We start from the raw sequence: 19,945 nt of genomic DNA, 5'->3' as shown, positions 1-19,945 counted from the left end.
TCAGTTCTACAGTTTGCATGCCCCTGACCCTGGCAATCCTAGTTCAAGGGCACCAGACTTCTGCAGCCACTGAATGCAGTTAGGACTCAGAAGTCATGTCTTCACTCCGCCTCATAGCTGTGTAGATGTACAGAAGAGGAACTCACATTTATTGGGCATTTATAATGTAACAGTAAATGTGGCACTACTACTTGCTAACCCCTTTCCATCAATTAACTCACATAATCCTCACATTTAACCCCATTTTACTGGTGAGGAAGTAAGGCTTAAAGAGAGTAGGTAACCTGCCAAGGTTAAGGAACTATACATGGTGGAGCTGAATTAGAGTTTAGGTAGTCTGACTCCAAAGTCCACACACTTGGCTACCGTCTCTTTACACATGCTGTCACCCACATCAAAAGCTCTTTTCATACATTTTTCTGCATGATGAAGTTGCCTAGTTGTGCTTTGGGCTTCAACAAAAACCAGCCCTGCTGCCCAGGCCGGTATCCCGAAGAGTGTGAGGAGGCTGAATGAGAGAGAGAAGTGATCCAGCACAACTCACAACTCAGTACAAGCAAAAGACAATCCAAGGTTACCACAGCTGCTGATGTTTTCCTTAAGTCCTCCTGTACATCCTGTTTGGAGATGTAGGGCCCAGAGAGGCTGAAAAGCCAACAAGGAGTCTCCCCACACTCCTCTGTCACCTAAGACTTAACAGGGGGATCTGGCATTCCTCTGCCGGTACACATTCCTGTTTAGAACACAAAGCAATAAACATGATGCATCTGGCCAAAGTATTGATTTGAAAGGAAGATATGAGAAAGGATTCCATAATGAATTAAATAGAGGGTAAAGTCTCAATTTTAGTCTGTCAATGAATTTTTGGACAGAACCAACATTTAATGGCACTTCTTGCATCCAGTCTCCTAGGTGAGTTGGCCTTCATTCTCTTCTGCCATTAGACCTATGGCTGAAAAGTCTGAGAAGCCTGGATATGAGGAACAATATGTCCAGGCCTCTCCCTTGAACTTTGAAGAAGCTCAGCTAATGCAGTATACACCTTTTTTTTTTTTTTCTTTTCTTTTTTTTCTTTCTTTTTTTTTTTTAAGACATTGTTTCACTCTTGTCGCCCAGGCTGGAGTGCAATGGTGCAATCTCAGCTCACTATAACCTCTGCCACCTGGGTTCAAGTGATTCTCCTACCTCAGCCTCGCAAGTAGCTGGGATTACAGGCACACACCACCACACCTGGCTAATTTTTGTATTTTTAGTAGAGATGTTGTTTCACTACATTGGCCAAGCTGGTCTTGAACTCCTGACTTCAGGTGATCTGCCCGCCTCGGCCTCCCGAAGTGCTGGGATTACAAGCGTGAGCCACTGTGCCCAGCCCAGTATACAACTTTAGAGAAGTCACTTTAACCCTCTGAGCCCAAATTCCCACACTAAAAAAATGCTATAATTATGGGACAAACCAGAGAATGTTCGTGAAATACTCTGTAAACGATAAAACATTAACTCAAAATATTTCTCATTTCAGAATTGAAAAGCAAATGTTTTGACAGCCATTTAAAAACAACAGGCAAATACAACCATATTCCTCTGTGTTTTTCCCTCTGCCAATATTTACTTAAGACACCTGCCAGTTTACTGAGATGCTGCTGTCTTACACTGAGCAAAGAGATTCAAACCTGTGCTGTGCTATCCACTGAAGATAGCAAACAAGAGCCAAATATTCCACATATTGAGGCTGAAAAGCCAACAAGCAGTCTTCCTGCAGTCCTCTGTCACCTCAGACTTAACAGGGGGTAAACTGGCATCTCCGTGCCCCTGCACATGTTTCTGTTTAAAGTGCTGTCTTAATCTTTTTCCAAAGTTCTCAATTTAGGAAGCACCAAATTTACTCCCATAGACATCAAAAGAGAATAGAGGCTGGGCACGGTGGCTCACGCCTGTAATCCCAGCACTTCGGGAGGCCAAGGAGGGGGATTACTTGAGGTCAGGAGTTTGAGATCAGCCTGGCCAACACGGTAAAACCCCATCTCTCCTAAAGATACAAAAATTAGCCAGACATGGTGGTGGGTGTCTGTAATCCCAGCTACTCAGGAAGCTGAGGCAGGAGAATCGCTTGAACCCAGGAGGCGGAGGTTGCAGTGAGCTGAGATCACACCACTGCAGTCCAGCCTAGGTGACAGAGCAAACCTCTGTCTCAAAAAAAAAAAAAAAAAAAAAGAGAGAGAGAGAATGGAGAGGGTGCCATCAAGGCACAAGAAACATACACCCACCCTCATCACATGAGGTGGCAAAAAAAACACCTCTCCCCAACACAGCATCTGTCCTGTATCTAAAACACACTCCTCTCTTGGGTAAAGAGCCTTAAGAAGCAACTAGCAACCATTTTTCTTAAAGAGGTTTTCTTAAAGAAGTTTCTTTTTGGAGATGTGGTACAAATTATGGCTCCTAATCCTTCCTTTTGCTTTCTAAACAACACTCACTGTTTTTCCTTTCCCACAGAACCTAACGTTTAAATCTGTGAACCTGTTTTTACCCTTGAAAACACAACCAGGAAGGGAAATATAAAGCATGGGATTTTGCCAAAACTTGCCAGGTTGGGAGAACCTTTCTTAACCTTCAATGAGGGGGTTCAGAATTTCTATTTTAATATATATGTAAGCTGCTAGTTTGCCAGAAATTCTTTGTGGGCCTATTACTCCCAGTTTTGAAATAAAGTTTCTGGGACTGCTGTTCCCAGCAACACCTCAATAAGAAAGATGACAAATAAGACTGGGCATGGTGGCTCATGCCTGTAATCCCAGCACTTTGGGAAGCCAAGGTGGGTGGATAGCCTGAGGTCAGGAGTTCAAGACTAGCCTGACCAACATGTGAAACCCCGTCTCTACTAAATTACCTGGGCATGGTGGTGGACGCCTGTAATCCCAGCTATGAGGGAGGCAGAGGTTGCAGGGAGCCGAGATCCCACCATTGCACTCCAGCCTGGGCAACAAGAATGAAATTCCATCTATAAAAAAAAAAAAAAAAAAACGGCTGGGCACGGGGGCTGACGCCTGTAATCCCAGTACTTTGGGAGGACAAGGCAGGGGGATTGCCTGAGGTTAGGAGTTTGAGACCAGCTTGGCTAACATGGTGAAACCCCATCTGCACTAAAAATACAAAAAATAGCCGGGAGTGGTGGCACACGCCTGTAGTCCCAGCTACTCGTGAGGCTGAGGTGGAAGAATCACTTGAACCCGGGAGACAGGGGTTGCAGTGAGCTGAGATCCCGCCACTACACTCCACCCTGGGTGACAGAGCAAGACTCTGTCACAAAAAAAGAAAAAAAAAAGAAGATGACAAATAAGTGAATCAACAGGTTTGACATTCTACAAGATAAATTTCACTACCATGAAGTTCAACATTTATCTAGGGAGGAAAATATAGACGACAGGACAGACTCCTTCGTAGGGGTGGCCCAGAAGACTGTCAGCTGGGTGAGGGCATAATTAAGGGCAGCCTCCTGAGCCATCCAGTATTCACTGGCTTTCCTAAAGGCCTTCTAGGCCTGGTGTCTACAAGATCCCCACCTGAATATCTGTCACATTTGTTTCATCCTTCACTCTCCAACTCCCTTTAATTTCAGATTAAAAAATGGGTTGCTGAATACAAAACACACACCCTCGATACTTGGCATTATCTCCAGAGGCAACCTTCTGAAGGACTCATGCCTGGTCCCCACTCCCTGCCTCAGAGGGCCAGGTTCTTAACTGCCCACTCCCAGCCTCCTGGAGCCCTTAGCCCTGCCTGGGCGCCCTGCTCCTCCCCACTGCCCGGGGGGCATGGATACAGGTGCTTGTGCTCTATGGTGTCTTGGAGTGGGGTATGGTGGTGGCAATTCCTAGCATAGCATATGAGGTAAATGCACTGATATTCACATTTAAAACATTATATTCTACAAAATAGAAGTAACTATAACATTTATGCTAATAATTTAAACTTAATTTTTCTTTATGTAGAATGGCATTAAATAGCAAAAATAAAAAAATTTTTTTTTGAGACAGAGTTTTACTCTTGTTGCCTAGGCTGGAGTGCAATTGGCGCAATCTTGGCTCACTGCAACCTCCACCTCCTGGGTTCAAGTGTTCCTCCTGGCTCAGCCTCCCAAGTAGCTGGGATTACAGGTGCCCACCACCATGCCCATAAATAGCAATTTTTTTAAAAAATGACGTCAAGGGAAAAACTACAGAATAACAAAATTTTATATTTTAGTATCTTTAAAGATGATTTATTTTTTATTTTTTATTTTTTTGAGACAGAGTCTCATTCTGTCACCCAGGCTGGAGTGCAGTGGCATGAGCTCAGTTCACGGCAACCTCCGCTTCCCAGGCTCAAGCGATCCTCCCACCTCAGCCTCCCTAGTAGCTGGGACTACAGCCATGCGCCATCACACCGGCTAAGTTTTGTATTTTTTGTAAAGATGGGGTTTTACCATGTTGCCCAGGCTAGTCTCAAACTCCTGAGCTCAAGCAATCCTCCTACTTTGGCCACTCAAAGTGCTGGGATTACCGGTGTGAACCACCACACCCGGCCTAAAGATATTCAGTTGGTGCAAAAGTAATTGCAGTTTTTACCATCAAAAGTAATGGCACTAACCACAATTACATTTACACCAAGCTAATACTTTTTCCTTCTTTTTGAATAAGGAGCCTTGCATTTTCATTTTACACTTAGGCTCTGCAAATTATGTAGCCAGTCCTGTTGCTAGGACGTGCTTCAGGTCCTAGGGGAGGGGAAAGTTAGCCTTACTGCAAGCCTCAAAAGTGACTTTCCCAGAGTCTAGCTGTCCTCACTTAGGGACAGGTACTCACAAAGAGACAGTACCTACACAGGGTGGCTCCACACAACCCCAAAGCTAAAACTGAGAAACTTGAAGCTAGAAAGGGTCTTGTGCAGCAATTAGCTGGTTCCTGCCAGTACCCTTGTGCCAAGTCACAGAGGATGCCAAGGGACCAACAGCCAGAGAAGGAAGATAGCCTAGTCCAGTAGCCAATAGGTCCCAGTCCCAGATGCAGAGCAATAAGGATATGAAATGAAGACGCAGAGGAGGCCACTGAGCCTCCACTGGCCAGCTTTGAACATTGTTCTCAACAGCAACTGACTGTATCCAAGAAGCCTGGGTCTAGGCACCAGCCTTGACAGGCCTGTTTGTGGCTGTTGAGCTTCTTTCACCTTACTCATTCTCCTCCACCCCAATCTCCTTCCCAGTAAGGAGTTTTCCAAGACCTGTAATACCTAGAAAACTCATTGGGTCTCTTTAAAACACTGCTTGCTCAAGATATATCAAGTGCCTACTCAGCTCCCAGCCCTGCGCTGGGTGCCTAAGTCTCGGAAGTGGGGAATAAGATGCCTGCCTTCAAGGAACAGCCTTGGCACAGGCAAGGTGGCTGAGCCCCTCTTCTTTTTTTTTTTTTTTTTTTTTTTTTTTGAGACGGAGTCTCACTGTGCTCCCAGGCTGGAGTGCAGTGGCATGATCTCGGCTCACTGCAAGCTCCGCCTCCCGGGTTCACGCCATTCTCCCGCCTCAGCCTCCCAAGTAGCTGAGACTACAGGCGCCCGCCACCACGCCCGGCTAGTTTTTTGTATTTTTAGTAGAGACGGGGTTTCACCATGTTAGCCAGGATAGTCTCGATCTCCTGACCTCGTGATCCACCCGCCTCAGCCTCCCAAAGTGCTGGGATTACAGGCTTGAGCCACCGCGCCCAGCCTGAGCCCCTCTTCTCTGACATCTCCTCATTGCCTCACGACCTACTGAACATCTGCTGTAGGGGGAACACAATTCACAAGGTTCCATGAAACCACTGAAGAGCAGCCCAGTGTAATACTCTAACTCCCATGGTCTCTTCTAGAAACTTCTCCCTCATAGGTCCCATGTTTTAAAAAGCTGTGTCTGCCAAATTGTATTTACTAATAATCAATGTCTTCAATTTCTTACTAATCAGAGACATGTACCACCACTAATCAGCATAGGAGACCAAGGGATACTGCCCTTCCAAAGTACCTCAGTCCCCAGAAAAAGCAAAGATGGGGTCTGGCCCCATGAGCCTTGGGGAAGCCTAACTCAGAGCAATGGCATATGGGCATCCATCTCCTTCAAGATGCATGGCCTGGGGTGGGAGCCACCACTACTACTGTGGCTATCACACGAGGGACTGAAGACTTATATTCTAGTCTCAGCTCAAACACTTCAGCAAAATCACTGAACCATCATGGACCTGAGTTTCATCATCTGAAGAATGGGGATGATTCCTCCCCTCCTGCCTCCAGGGGCTGTTACAAAGATCAAATAAGAAAAGACACAAGGAAAAAACCATCTGCTCTAGGAATGTCCAGGATTACTGCAAGATTCTATGTCTGTAAAACGGAACTAGTAATAGTTGCTACCTCATCAAACTATTGTGAGAATTAAATCAATGATAGTTACAGAACAGTTCCTACCATTTTTCAAAGACTCAAAAAGATTAGGCTGTTACATAATTATTACTACTATTATTGCTACTTCTGTTAATGACACTATTATCAAAATTACTATTATACCTTGCTACCCAGCTGAGAGATTCATAGTAGAGAAGTGCTAGAGTACAAAAAGTCATTTATTTACTTATTTATTTAGAGACAGGGTCTCACTCTGTCGTCCAGGCTGGAGTACAGTATCACAATCACAGCTCATGGTAACCTCAGACTCCTGGGCTCAAGCAATCCTCACACTTAAGCCTCTCAAGTTGCTAGGATTACAGGAGCATACCACCGTTAATTTTTTCATTTTTTGTACAGATGAGGTCTCTCTGTGTTGCCCAGGCTGATCGTAAACTCCTGGCCTCAAGTGATCCCCTCGCCTCTGCCTCCCAAAGTGCTGGAACTGCAGGCATGAGCCGCTATACCCAGCCAAAAAAATCTTTTTAAAGGGGTTATCAACATCCTTTAGTCTAGAACTGGGAGAATCAGCAGTAGATTTCTTATATATTTTGTCCCTCATTAATGCAAAACTGAACAAAAAGTACAGAAATCAAAACTAAAATTCACCTGCCTAAGCTCAAGCTTTTCTGCTTCAAGAAAGGGATTCTGAGGCTAGGTGCAGTGACTCATGCCTATAATCCCAGCACTTTGGGAGGCTGAGGAAGGCGGATCACTTGAGGTCAGGAGTTTGAGACTAGCCTGGCCAACATGGTGAAACCCCATCTCTACTAAAAATGCAAAAATTAGCCAGTCATGGTGGTGCACACCTGCAGTCCCAGCTACTTTGGGGGTGGCCGAGGCATGAGACTCACTTGAACCCAAGAGGCAGAGGTTGCAGTGAGCTGAGATCATGCCACTGCACTACAGCCTGGGTGACAGAGCAATGCTGTCTTTAAAAAAAAAAAAAAAAAAAAAAAAAGACAGAAAGAAAGAAAAGAAATGGACTCTGGAGAGTATTAAAACATTTGCTGGCCAGTCATGGTGGCCTGCATCTGTAGTTCCAGCTACTTGGGAGGCTGAAGTGAGAGGATCACTTGGCCCCAGGAGTTCAAGGCTGCAGTGAGCTATGACTGCACCACTGTATTCCAGACTAGGAGACATAGGAAGATTCTGTTTCTTACAATTTTTTCAAAAATTAAAATTTTTTAATCTGCTAAATATGAGGAACAACTGAATACATCCTGTAAAAACTCACACAAGTTTCCTGTGCAAGGATCCATTAGGAAAAATAAAATCAGCTGTGTCAATGCTTTGTCCCTCTCACTCTATGAGCCAGTTAGAGGAGGCTCCTGCCCTCAACACAAAAATCAAACATTCAGAAATGCTCACGGCAAAGCTAAGAAATCAGACAAACATTTGTCAGTAAAACATTTTTTTATGTGGGGGGCGGGGGATGAGGGAGAGAACAATTACTCCCAAAACCCTTAAGTCTCTCAAAAAATTGTCACAGAAGGAGGTCCAAAGTACAATCATCTGCTACAGGGCCCTGCCTTTAAGGGTAGGGAACACTGTCACACATTGCTTTCCCTAGGCCTGGAAGATCCAAGGCCCTGGGGGCATGGGAGCTCACTGTAGGAAAATCATTAGGGACCTCACAGACAAGTTACCATGGAAGAGTCAGCAAAGGTGTGGAAGGCTGTGCTCCAGCCTCCACAGTCCCACACATGGCCTCACACACCCAGTCCAAGGTTGCACCTGGTAATTTGGAACACTTGCAGCCCTTCCTCCTGTCAAATGAATGATGGGCCCTGCCCCTGGGTGAGGCCAGTGAGATGCAAGCCATGGATCCCATCCCTCTCACCTTCTTAGAAACACTGCTCCAGCAACTGCCCACTCTCTTTCCTGCAGCATCGACTCCTCCCTCTCCATGGGATCATTCCCATCAAAACAAAACATGCTGTACAATCTTCCACTAAAAAAAAGAAAGGAAAACCCTCCCTCAAACCCACATCCTCTCCAGTTACCAGCTAATGTCTCAACGCCACTTTGCAACAAAACTACCTGGAAGATTTGCCTAACTGACTCCCTGTCTTCACCCCGTATTTTATCTTCCACCTACTCCAGTCAGCTTTTGTCCTTTAAGACTTCTGTGACCATGCATTCTCCTGGGGTTTCTCCCACCTTCTCAGTCCTTTTCAGTCTCCTTGCTGGCTTCACCTCTCTCCCCTCTAAACACTGCTTTGACCATCCAAAGGCTCAGAACATCGGTCTTCTGTCTGCACTCTCTTCCAAGGGGATTTCATCTAATCCCATGGTCTCGAATAACATATATTATGCCCAGTGGGTCTCTTCCATCCTCTCTCCCCACCAAGCTTCAGATCACTCTCTGACATACTCATATCTCAAATGTAAGATGGCAAAACAAGATCTCATGATTCTCCTCCACCCCAAACCGGCTCTTCCCATCTCAACAATATGAATGCTATCCACTCAGGTGCTCGAGCCCTGAGGAGTCATCTTTGCCTCTTCTCTTTCTCTCACAGACTTTATTCAGTCCATCATGAAGGCGTGAAGAGCCTACTTCCTAAACATAGCCTGAATGTGACCACTACTGTGCTACCACCCTCAGGCAAGCCACTGCTAACTCCTGCATGGACAAGGGCAACAGCCTCAGCTGCTCTCCTGCCTCCCCCTGCAGTGGCCACCTACAATCCAATCTCCTCACAGTGATCGTTCTAAAAACACAAACCGAATCATGCCACTTCCCTGCTCAAAACCCTCCAATGACGTTTCACTGGACTTAGAATAAAGTAAGAAAATTCCTCACCCTGGCTCAGAAAGCTTTGCAGCACTTACCTCTCTCCTACCTGTGACCTCTCCTCATGCCACTTTCTCCCTTGTGCACCACATTCCAGCTACTTGGCCTTCCTGCTCCTTAAACTCCAAGCTCTTTTCTGCCTTAAGCCCTTGCCCTGGCTGTTCGCTCTTCCCGAAATGCTTTGCCAACTCATCATCACATGATGTCTCCTTCTTGTCATTCAAATTTTACTTTAAACGTTGCCTATTCAGAAACACTATCCCGATCTCCCAGTACAACCACGCCACCCAGTCACTCCATATCACATCACCTTATTTTAACTTTCTGCACAATAGTAACCACGATCTGATATTATTATTCGTGTTTTTTACTTATTTTCTACTCCTTTCCCTCTCCTATTAGATTGCAAGCTCCATGAGCACTTTGTCTGTTTTTTGTTCCCAATGCCTAGAACAACGTGTGAACGTGTGGCACACAGGATAATTGTAATAATATCAACTGATGCAGTTATGAGCCAGAGAGGCCCACTGATAGCAAGATTCTGATGGCCCCAGCCAACTCCCCAACTTCACACACACACATACGAGGCAGGGCAACAGAACCGCAGCAAGGCCCTATCCTCAGGTCTGTAAATCTCACCCATTAGTATTTTCAACTATTGTGCAAGAACCCAAACCAGAAAAGGAGGTTCCAGGGTTTTCTTGAAATAAGCCGCTTTACTCCTAACAGTAGTAGTTCTGACTCATAGTCGCCGAAGTACACCCAGTACTAGTCAGACCACCATCCAGACCTTTAGCGAGTTGATTCATTCAGTGAACAAACATTTACCGAGTGCCTACTCTCTGTCGGGCACTGGGGCAAGAGGTCAAAGGCAGTTTCTGGTCTCCCGGAGCTCAGCAGGCAGAGGGAAACACGCTGCAACACAGGCTGCCGCCGGAGTGGGAAAGCAAAGCCTGTACTGGCATAGGAGCCTGACCCGCGCCTTCACTTACTGCGCCCCAATCAGACATGGACTGATCCTACAGACCCAGGGTAACCTGGCTGGTGCGCCAACGCTCCGGCGTTTTTGCGAAAAAGTTGCCCCTGGACTAACCCAGGCACCAGCGATAGCCCTGTTCAGCTCCGGCCGAAAAGACGCGGAGCGCTCGAGGAACGTCATTGGTTGACCAGTTCCCCTCCCCACCCCCTCCCTCCCCGCAGGCCCGCGCAGTGGATGGAGGCCGGGGGCGAGGTTCCGACTCTCCGCGACCATCCCAGAGACTGTGGCCGGAGAAGGGGGTCCTCCTAAGCGAGATTCCCCTAGTCTCTCCCTCTCCCCACTCCAACCCCGCAGGAAGCCCACACCAGGACAGAACTCGTTCTACTCCCCCAACCCGAGCCCATCCTGGTCCCGGCACCCGCCTCTCCCGGCGGGGCGCAGCCCAAGACCCCAGAGGGCAGGCATGCCCAGCCCTCACACCAGCACCCGAATCCAGCCGGATTGCAAGGTCCAGGGGCGCAGAGTCTGCGGCCCCTTCCCCCCTCCGCCCAGGTCCCCACCGTAGATGCGGCCCCCACCGCCTCCCTCTCTGAGGCCGCCAAACAACTCCGGCACACAAAACCCTGAGTGCGGCCGCGGCGCAGCGCGCGCCAACGAGCCCGGGCCGGCGGGAGCAGAGGGAGGGCGGGGCGCCCGGCGGGAACCTGGAGGGACCCTCGCGGCACAGGTGCGAGCGCGGCGTCCCCACTCACTCACTCGATGAAGTAGCTGGCGCCCTCCTCCGTGAAGCCCTCCTCCCAGCCGCGGGGCAGGTCTGCGGAAACGCCAGAAAAGTCCGGTCAAACTTGGGCAGCCGCGGCGCGCGCCCCCCACCCGCCGGCCCGGCGCCCACCTGAGCGGATCATGTGGCCCGAGTTGACGGGCTCCCCGGTGCGCGGGTGCAGCCAGGTCGTGCGGCGAAGCTGGTCACTGCGGGCAGAGAGGTGCACCTGTTAGCGCCGCCACAGCCCGTGGGGCGCCCGCCCTGCCCCCGCCCCGCGCCCCTACCTCCGCGCCCCCACCCGCGTCCCCGCGTCCTCGCGCCGCACTTGATGAAGAAGACACGGCCGTCCCGGCACACCCCGTAGGACCAGTGCTCAGGTAAAGTGTCCCGCCCGACCGTCGCCGCCGCCATGTTCGCCGAGCGCGGAGCCGCCGCGGGGTGGGGGGGAGGGGGCGGGGGCGCGGGCGGGGGTGGAGGCGGTGGTGGGGGCTCGGCCTGCGCGTGGCCCGGCTGTGCCGCGGGGCGCTCCATGCAGGCGCGGGCTCCTCGGGGAGCGACCGCCCGGCCGGGTCCTGGCTACCGGAGTTCGCCGCCTCACGGGCCGGCCCGGCGCGGTGCCCGCGGCCTTTGTCCTCACGCCTTCCCCGCCCCCAGCCTGCTGGTCCCGGCGCTCCCCTTTGCCCCCGAGGCCGGGAGACCCAGGCTGCCCGGGGGGCCGCTGGCGGAAGCGCCTGGCAGCTTCGGGGCGCACGGTTGGACCCGACCAACTCCGAAAACGGCGCGCGCCCAAACGCTCGGTAAACGCCGGCCGACCCGCACCACAGAACTTCCCGACCCGGGAACTCCGCTCGTGTGTGAACCAAGTTAACACTCAGGTTCCTGCCATATTCCCAGCCTCCGTCTCTTCCCCTGTAAGGTTAATCGAGTTTCCACGGGATTGTTGTGTAGATTAAATGAAGTAACAATCGCATAAAGTGCTTAACAGGACCCTGGCACATAGTAGGTGATCTATCAATGGCAGGCCAAGCACGATTTCATTTTCCCAAGTTTTCAGCTGGGATGTGAAACTGGAGGGAGCAGGGTTACCCCCATACACTCCTGAGGTTGCAGGGATTGCAGGCTCTTGCCTTCAGGTCCTGTTAAGTAACAGAGAGAAGGGGTGTTGAGGGCTCGGCAGCACGTCCATCTCTAGAAGAGCGGCGTCCAGGCGAGGCCTCTGGTGGGGCCTTGCAAAGCTCTTTGCAGTGGCAGTACCATCTCATATTCGGGTCTTTACTGCTGTCTTATCTTCTCGGGGAGCCCTCCCCGAGCCCTCTGCAAAGAAAATCCTTTCCCTTCTTCCCTCGCTATTTCATTACTGGTTTGCATTTAATTGATATTCTTATTTGTGTTTGTCTTGTTTGTTATATATTAGTTCCAACATGTCAGCTGGATGAGAGAAGGGGCTTTGATCTACCTCATACACTGCCTTGTCTCCAACGCCTGGAACAGCGCCTGACTCATGTATGCATTATGCATTCAATAACTGCAGGGTGGGGTGGGGCGCGGTGGCTCACACCTGTAATCCCATCACTCTGGGAGGTCGAGGCGGGTGAATCACTTGAGGTCAGGAGTTCTAGTCCAGCTTGGCCAACATGGTGAAACCCCGTCTCTACCAAAAAAATACAAAAGCTAGCCGGGCGTGGTGGCGGGCGCCTGTAATCCGAGCTATTCAGGAGACTGAGGCTGGAAAATCGCTTGAACCAGGGAGGCAGTGGTTGCAGTGAGCCGAGATCGCGCCGCTGCACTGCAGCCTGGGCAACAGCGAGACTCTGTCTAAAAAAAAAAAAAAAAAAAAAAAAAAAACCTGCAGGATAAGTGAATGAAACATACTCCACACTCAGACTCCCGGCCATACACACACACACGCACGCACACACACACACACTGAGCAAAGATAGAGCAGCATCTGGGCTCTGGCTATTGTCAGGCCCAGCCTTCCAGGGACATAGGCTGTGATTGATGGGAGGAGGCGCACCTGAAAGTGAGACTGTATGCAATGTGAGCACTAGTTATTCAGAAAGGTGCCCAGACAGGTGGAATTAGGCTGGACCCTGAAGGACTGGTTAGGTTTGACTGGGAAAAGAGCACTCCAGAGGGGAGGGATGGGAGAGCATGCACATAATTTTGGGAGGAGTGTGAGATGTTGAGGAGACCATAAAGGGGCCCTTCCTTGGGAACAGACAGTGGTGTTGGGGAAGGAGGCATTTATGAGTTAGAAGAGGGAGCTGTTTGAGAAGGACGAGGGACACCTGTCTGAGGGAGCCTCCTGCCTCTGAGGAGGTTGTTGAGCAAATGAAAACAGGAAAGTGGTGTGTTTTCCTAGCTAAACATTGATTTTAAATAATAAATGGGCAAAGGATATGAGCACACAGTTAATAGAAAAGTAATACAGATAGCTTTTGAGCAACTGGAAAGATACTGAGCCACCTCATAATAGGAGAACTGAAACTTAAGATTAAGGTGAAATACTGTTTTTTTAGATGTCAGATTGGAAAAGATACACAGATTAGAAAAGATATTGGCTGGGCATGGTGGCTCACACCTGTAATCCCAGCACTTTGGGAAGCCAAGGTGGGTGGATCGCTTGCGATCAGGAGTTCGAGACCAACCTGGCCAACATAGTGCAACCTTGTCTCTACTAAAAACACAAAAATTAATTGGGCATGGTGGCGCATGCCTGTAATCCCAGCTACTCGGGAGGCTGAGGCAGGAGAATCACGTGAACCCAAGAGGTGGAGGTTTCAGTGAGCTGAGATCACTGCACTCCAGCCTGGGCCACAGAGTGAGACTCTGTCTCAAAAAAGAAAGAAAGAGAAGGTATTGTAGAGAAAGACATTCTTGTTCATTGTTGATGAGACTTTAAAATGTTTGAGCCTCTTTGAAGGCAATTTGGCACAGCTATTCCAACCTGAATGTCTTTGACCTAGCAATTTCATGTCAGAAATCTATCCTACATTAGTGCTCACATGGGGCACAAATTCCAGTATACTATTCACTGCAGCATTGTCAGTAATTACAAATAACTGGAGATAACCTTAATGTTTATCAAAAAAAGAATGGTTGATTAAACTGGCACATTCCTCAACAACAACAACAGCAGCAGCAAAAAAGAATGCTATGCAGCTGTTAAAAAGCATGAGCTAGATCCCTACATACTGATATAGAATGGTCTGTAAAATATTAAATGGGCCAGTTGCAGTGGCTCATGCCTGTAATCCCAGTAATTTAGGAGGCTGAGACATGAGGATGGCTTGAGTCCAGGAATTCAAGACCAGCCTGGGCAACATGGCAAAACCCCATCTCTACAAAAGATACATTAGCCAGGCGTGGTGGCACATACCTATAGTTCCAGCTGCTTGGGAGGCTGAGGTGGGAGGATCACTTGAGCCCTGGAAGTTGAGGCTTCAGTGAGCCATGATTGGGCCACTACACTGTATTCTGGGTGACAGAGCAAGACACCATCTCTAAATAAATAAATAAACAAGTAAAAAATAAAGTGAAAAAGCAGGCTGCAGTACTGTGCATGTGATATGCTACTGTTAATATACAGATATAGTCCCTACACTGTCAAGAATGAGGTAAAGTGATTGCCTCTGAGGAAGGAAACTCTAATAGGAATGGTAGGAGATTTACTTTACCTTGTTTCCCCTTTCATACTGTTTGATCTTTTTATCATTTAAAGCATATACATGGCCGGGCGCGGTGGCTCAAGCCTGTAATCCCAGCACTTTGGGAGGCCGAGACGGGCGGATCACAAGGTCAGGAGATCGAGACCATCCTGGCTGACACGGTGAAACCCCGTCTCTACTAAAAAATACAAAAAAACTAGCCGGGCGAGGTGGCGGGCGCCTGTAGTCCCAGCTACTCGGAAGGCTGAGGCAGGAGAATGGCATGAACCCGGGAGGCGGAGCTTGCAGTGAGCCAAGATCACGCCACTGCACTCCAGCCTGGGCGGCAGAGCGAGACTCTGCCTCCAAAAATAAAATAAAATAAAATAAAGCATATACATATAGATACATAGAATAATACAGTTCATTAATAGGTCCAACAAGAGATACCCTGAAATTATCTCAATAAGTGCCAAAATATGTAATCAATAAAACTCAATGCCTATCACTGATTTTCAAAATTATATGTTAGAAAGTAAAATAAAAAATAATGACAAAAGAGTATGCAAAGAAACTCTATGTCTCATACATTGCTAGTGGTATGTAAAATGATACAGCCACTCTGAAAAATAGTTTGGCAGTTTCTTTAAAAAGTAAACTCTTTTTTGAGCCAGTCTCATTCTGTCACCCAGGCTGGAGTGCAGTGGCACAATCTCAGCTCACTGCAACCTCTGTCTCCTGGGTTCAAGCAATTCTCCTGCCTCAGCCTCCCAAGTAGCTGGGATTACAGGCATTTGCCACCAAGCCCAGCTAATTTTTGTATTTTTAGCAGAGTCAGGGTTTTACTATGTTGGCCAGGCTGGTCTTGAATTCCTGACCTCAAATGATTCACCCACCTCAGCCTCCCAAAGTTCTGGGATTACAGGTGCAAGCCACTGCGCCCGGCCAAAAACTAAACACTTACCATATAACCCAGCATTCACACTCCTAGGCATTTATCCCAGAAAAAATAAAACATTTTTTAAAAACTTGTACATAATTATTCACAGCAGCTTTACTTAAAATAGGCAAAAACTGGAAATAAGCAAATGTCCTATGATAGGTAAATTGTTAAACAACTGTGATATATCTATAACATGGAATACAACTCAGTAATGAAAAGGAATTGATACATACCACTTGGACGGATCTCAAGACATTATGTTGAGAAATTAAAAAAGCCAATCTGAAAAGGTCTATAATGTTCTCAAAATACATCTTTTTTAAATGTAGAAATGAAGAACTGATTATTAGTGGTTGCCAGAGTTAGGGATGGTGGTGGGGAGTGGGAGGATGTAACTATAAGGGAATAGCATGAGGGAGATCTTTGTAGTGATGAAATAATTCTGTGTTTTTGTGGGGTTTTGTGTTTTGTTTTGTTTTTGAGACAGAGCCTCCTTCTGTCACCCAGACTAAAGTGCAGTGATACAATCTCAGCTTACTGCAACCTCCACCACCAGGTTTAAGCTATTCTGATGTCTCAGCTCCCCCAAGTAGCTGGGATTACAGGCACACACCACCACGCCTGGCTATTTTTTTTTTTTTTTTTTTTTTGTATTTTTAGTAGAGCCAGGGTTTCACCATGTTGGCCAGGCTGGTCTCGAATTCCTGGCATCAAGTGATCTGCTCTCCTTGGCCTCCCAATGTACTGGGATTACAGGCACGAGCCACTGCACCTGACCATAATTCTTTATCTTGACTGCAATCATAGTTACACACAAATTGACACATAAAATAACAGAAGTATTTAAACACATTGTATCAATGTCAGTTTCCTGGTTTTGATATTGTTCTGTAGTTAACTGAGATGTAACCATTGGGAGAAACTGAGTGAAGGGTAAACAGAGACCTCTCTATTAATCTTTGCAAATTCCTATGTCTATAATTATCTCAAAATTAAAAATTATTTTAAAATGTGTTAGAAAATTACAAATAACCAAATGTTTCTTTTGAGAGTATCTCTCTTAGACAAACAGAAACATTCTTTAGCAATGAAACATTAAAGACCAAAGATCATATGGCTAGTTATAGAACATAGACCAGACTCCAACACCTGTCCAGGGCCCTTTCTGACCTAATTATCTCAGGACAAAGCACCATCAACTGTGATAATAGGAGCTTTTTGTACAGAGGCTCTTTCCCTTGATTGGCCCTCGTGAAGGACTTTGTTTTACACTAGATGCTCCTGATGTACATGGCACTAAGTCATCAACTTGAATGCAAAATAGTCCATCTTCAGAAATAAATCAAAATGTGATTCAGTCAACCAAACATATGCCCAAGAATTTTCAGCTTCCAGGTAACCAATAGTTCGTTTCTCTCCTTTACTCTTAAGGAGACAGCATGGCATGATGGAAGAGCATGGCCTTTGGGGTCAAACAGATCTGGTAGTAGATACTACAACATTCTAGCACTTCAATGGTCCATACACCATGGTCCCCACCCTAGGACGTTCTCAGTATTGTGGAGAAGTGGATGCTTTAAATGCTGGAAGACAAGAGCTGCTCTGAAGCAAGCAGGGTTGGGAGTGGAGGAACACTGCAGGTACCTGAAGATAGAACACAATGACTCCAGTCTGAAGATAGAACATGGAGCATGGTCCTTGATGCTAGCCCCGCTCCTTTCCCACATGCAATGGTGGTTGTAAAACTATCCCTATATATTTTATTTTTTAAAAAATTTTTTGAGACAGTCTCACTGTGTTGCCTAGGTCAGAGTGCAGCAGCAAGATCGTGGCTCATTGCAGCCTCGGCCTCCTAAGTTCAAGTGATCCTCCCACCTCAGCCTCCTGAGTAGCTGGGTCTACAGGTGGGTGCCACCATGTCCAGCTAATTTTTATATTTGTTGAAGAGATGGGATTTTGCCATGTTGCCCAGGCTGCTCTCAAATTCTTGAGCTCGAGCGATCTGCCCGCCTCAGCCTTCTAAAGTTTTGGGATTATAGATGTCAGCCACCATGTGGGACCTCTAAAATTAATTATTATTATTATTATTTTTTTCAGACGGAGTTTCGCTCTTGTTGCCCAGGCTAGAGTGCAGTGGCACGATCTCAGCTCACTGCAACCTCTGCCCCCCAGGTTCAAGCAATTCTCCTTCCTCAGCCTTCCGAGTAGCTGGGATTACAGGCATGTGCCACCATGCCAGGCTACTTTTGTATTTTTAGTAGAGACAGGGTTTCTCCATGTTGATCAGGCTGGTCTCGAATTCCCGACCTCAGGTGATCCACCTTCCTCGGCCTCCCAAATTGCTGGGATTACAGGCGTGAGCCACTGTGCCTGGCCAAAATTAATTTTTAAAAAGATAGATGAGAAAGAAAAATAAACCGATTTATAGTCCACTCAGTATGAATCATGAGGTCACCTTGTTCTCTGACCTGCTTCCTCATAGTTATTTGGTGTTTATTGTTCTGGAATCACATAGACCTTGGACTATAGACCCTGGAATCATGTAGACCCTGGGCTGTAATGTTTATAGACAACTTAAACATTACAAAATGTTAAGTTCTTCCTTTGAAATATTCCTTCAGGTCCTACATACTAATGAAACTACTGACTCAGCTGGTCTGAAGGACCCCATGAAGAGCTGACTCACCAAAGAATGCAGTTTCCACATCCTGAGCTTTTCATCCCCCGCCCCACTGCACCCCATGCCCAACCAGTCAATGTCTTCAGTTTTCCAGCCCCTCATCCTCCACAATCCCCTTAAAAACTCCAGCCCAAAACTCCACAGAAATACAAATTTGAAGGTCTCCTCCTGTCTCCTCACTTGTCGTCCTGCAATCATTAAACTCGTTCTCCACTACATCCCTGCCGTCTCAGTGTAATCATTCTGTTACTACACAACAGACATACAAAGCTGTTGGTCCTAAAGCGGTAGGGAGCAGGCAGCATCCACACAAGACGTTCACGGGCCCCAGAGCAGTGAAAGGACCCCACAAGTTCAGCTAAGGTTTCCTCACCCCTCACCCTTGTTCCCAACACCATGCTGTTCTCTGTGCCTCTGACGTAATCACCCTCTTCCTTTATATTTTCATTTAAAAACTTTCTCTTAAGCATCTACTTTGTGTCAGTCCTGTAGTAGGAGACAATGTAAGCAAAGAGAGATAGCAGGAAAGTAAACTATTAGAGTTCTCGAGAAACAGAACCAATTGAGAGATTTATTATAAGGAATTGGCTCACGTGATTCTGGAAGCCAGTAAGATCTGCAGTGGGCACGCTAGAGACCCAGCAGTGCCAATGGTGCAATTCCTACCCTCGGGCCGGAGAAAAAACCCTCACATCCCAGCTTGCAGGCAGTCAGGCAGGAGGAATTCCCTTTTATTTGGGAGAGGGTCAGCCTTTCATTTTATTCAACTGATTGATGGGCCCCCACTACATGCACACATTAGGGAGATCAATCTGCTTTACTTAGTCTATTGATTTAAACGTTAAACTCAGCCGTGTGCATGCGGTGGCTCATGCCTGTAATACTAGCACTTTGGGAAGTGGAGGCAGGTGGATAGCTTGTGCTCAGGAGTTCAAGGCCAGCCTGGGCAATGTGGCAAAACCCTGTCTCCACAAAAACAAAACAAACAAAAAAAATTAGCTGGGCATGATGGCATGTACCTGTAGTCCCAGCTACTTGGGAGGCTGAGGTGGGAGGATTGCCTGAGCCTGGGAGGTCGAGACTGCCATGAGCTGAGATCATGCCTCTGCACTCCAGCCTGGGCAACAGAGTAAGACCTTATCTCAAAAAAATAATGATTAAAAAATTGAAAAAATGTTAAACTCATTTAAAACTCCCTGACAGAAATGCCCAGGGTAATGTTTGACAAAATACCTGGGTATCCCATGGCCTACTCATGTTGATACATAAAATTAACCATCACAGTAAGACACAGTCCCTTCCTCTTGGGGGTCTCTGGTATAGCGACAGGTAGCACCTTGCTGCTCTCAAACTAGAGAGGGCTTTTCAGGAAGAACAGAAGCCACCTGCCCATAAGCCTTCTGCCTTTTAGCTTCAGATAAGGACTGCTTGTCCCCGAAACCCCAGGCTTTCAGTTCCCAACCCCCCAGCCTGTTCACAGCTCTGCCAGCTCAGGGGCTGCATCCCCTTTCCTTTTTGATTCAGCCAAGAAGCCCACTCTCCCTGACACTTTTTGTCTTTTTAATTCTAACTTTCATTTTATAATCCGTGGAACAGTTGCAAGTATAGTACAAAGAACTTTTTTGTAAACATTTGACACATAAGTTGTGCATATGATGCCTTATTACCACCTCCCTAACACTTTAA

At 47.3% G+C, this 19,945-nt stretch overlaps 1 protein-coding gene across 2 annotated transcripts in view; it reads right to left on the bottom strand.

Annotated features, from left to right (window-relative positions):
* The window catches only part of PLEKHA7 (pleckstrin homology domain containing A7), a 233,189-nt gene extending 221,783 nt beyond the window's left edge, over positions 1 to 11,406 (bottom strand). For both annotated transcript variants that reach the window (XM_025356218.1, XM_025356219.1), the window contains exons 1-3: positions 11,312 to 11,406; positions 11,116 to 11,192; positions 10,980 to 11,037 (exon numbers count right to left, since the gene is read on the bottom strand). In XM_025356218.1, the coding sequence (XP_025212003.1) occupies positions 10,980 to 11,037; positions 11,116 to 11,192; positions 11,312 to 11,397 (221 nt within the window). In that variant the 5' untranslated portion in view covers positions 11,398 to 11,406. The remainder of the gene's footprint in view (positions 1 to 10,979; positions 11,038 to 11,115; positions 11,193 to 11,311) is intronic.
* Between the last annotated feature and the right edge of the window lie 8,539 nt (positions 11,407 to 19,945).

Source organism: Theropithecus gelada, chromosome 14 (genome assembly GCF_003255815.1).
Source record: "Theropithecus gelada isolate Dixy chromosome 14, Tgel_1.0, whole genome shotgun sequence".
Lineage (NCBI taxonomy): Eukaryota > Metazoa > Chordata > Mammalia > Primates > Cercopithecidae > Theropithecus > Theropithecus gelada.
The sequence above is the reverse complement of the archived record's forward strand: the minus strand, read 5'-3'. Positions and strand labels throughout refer to the sequence as shown.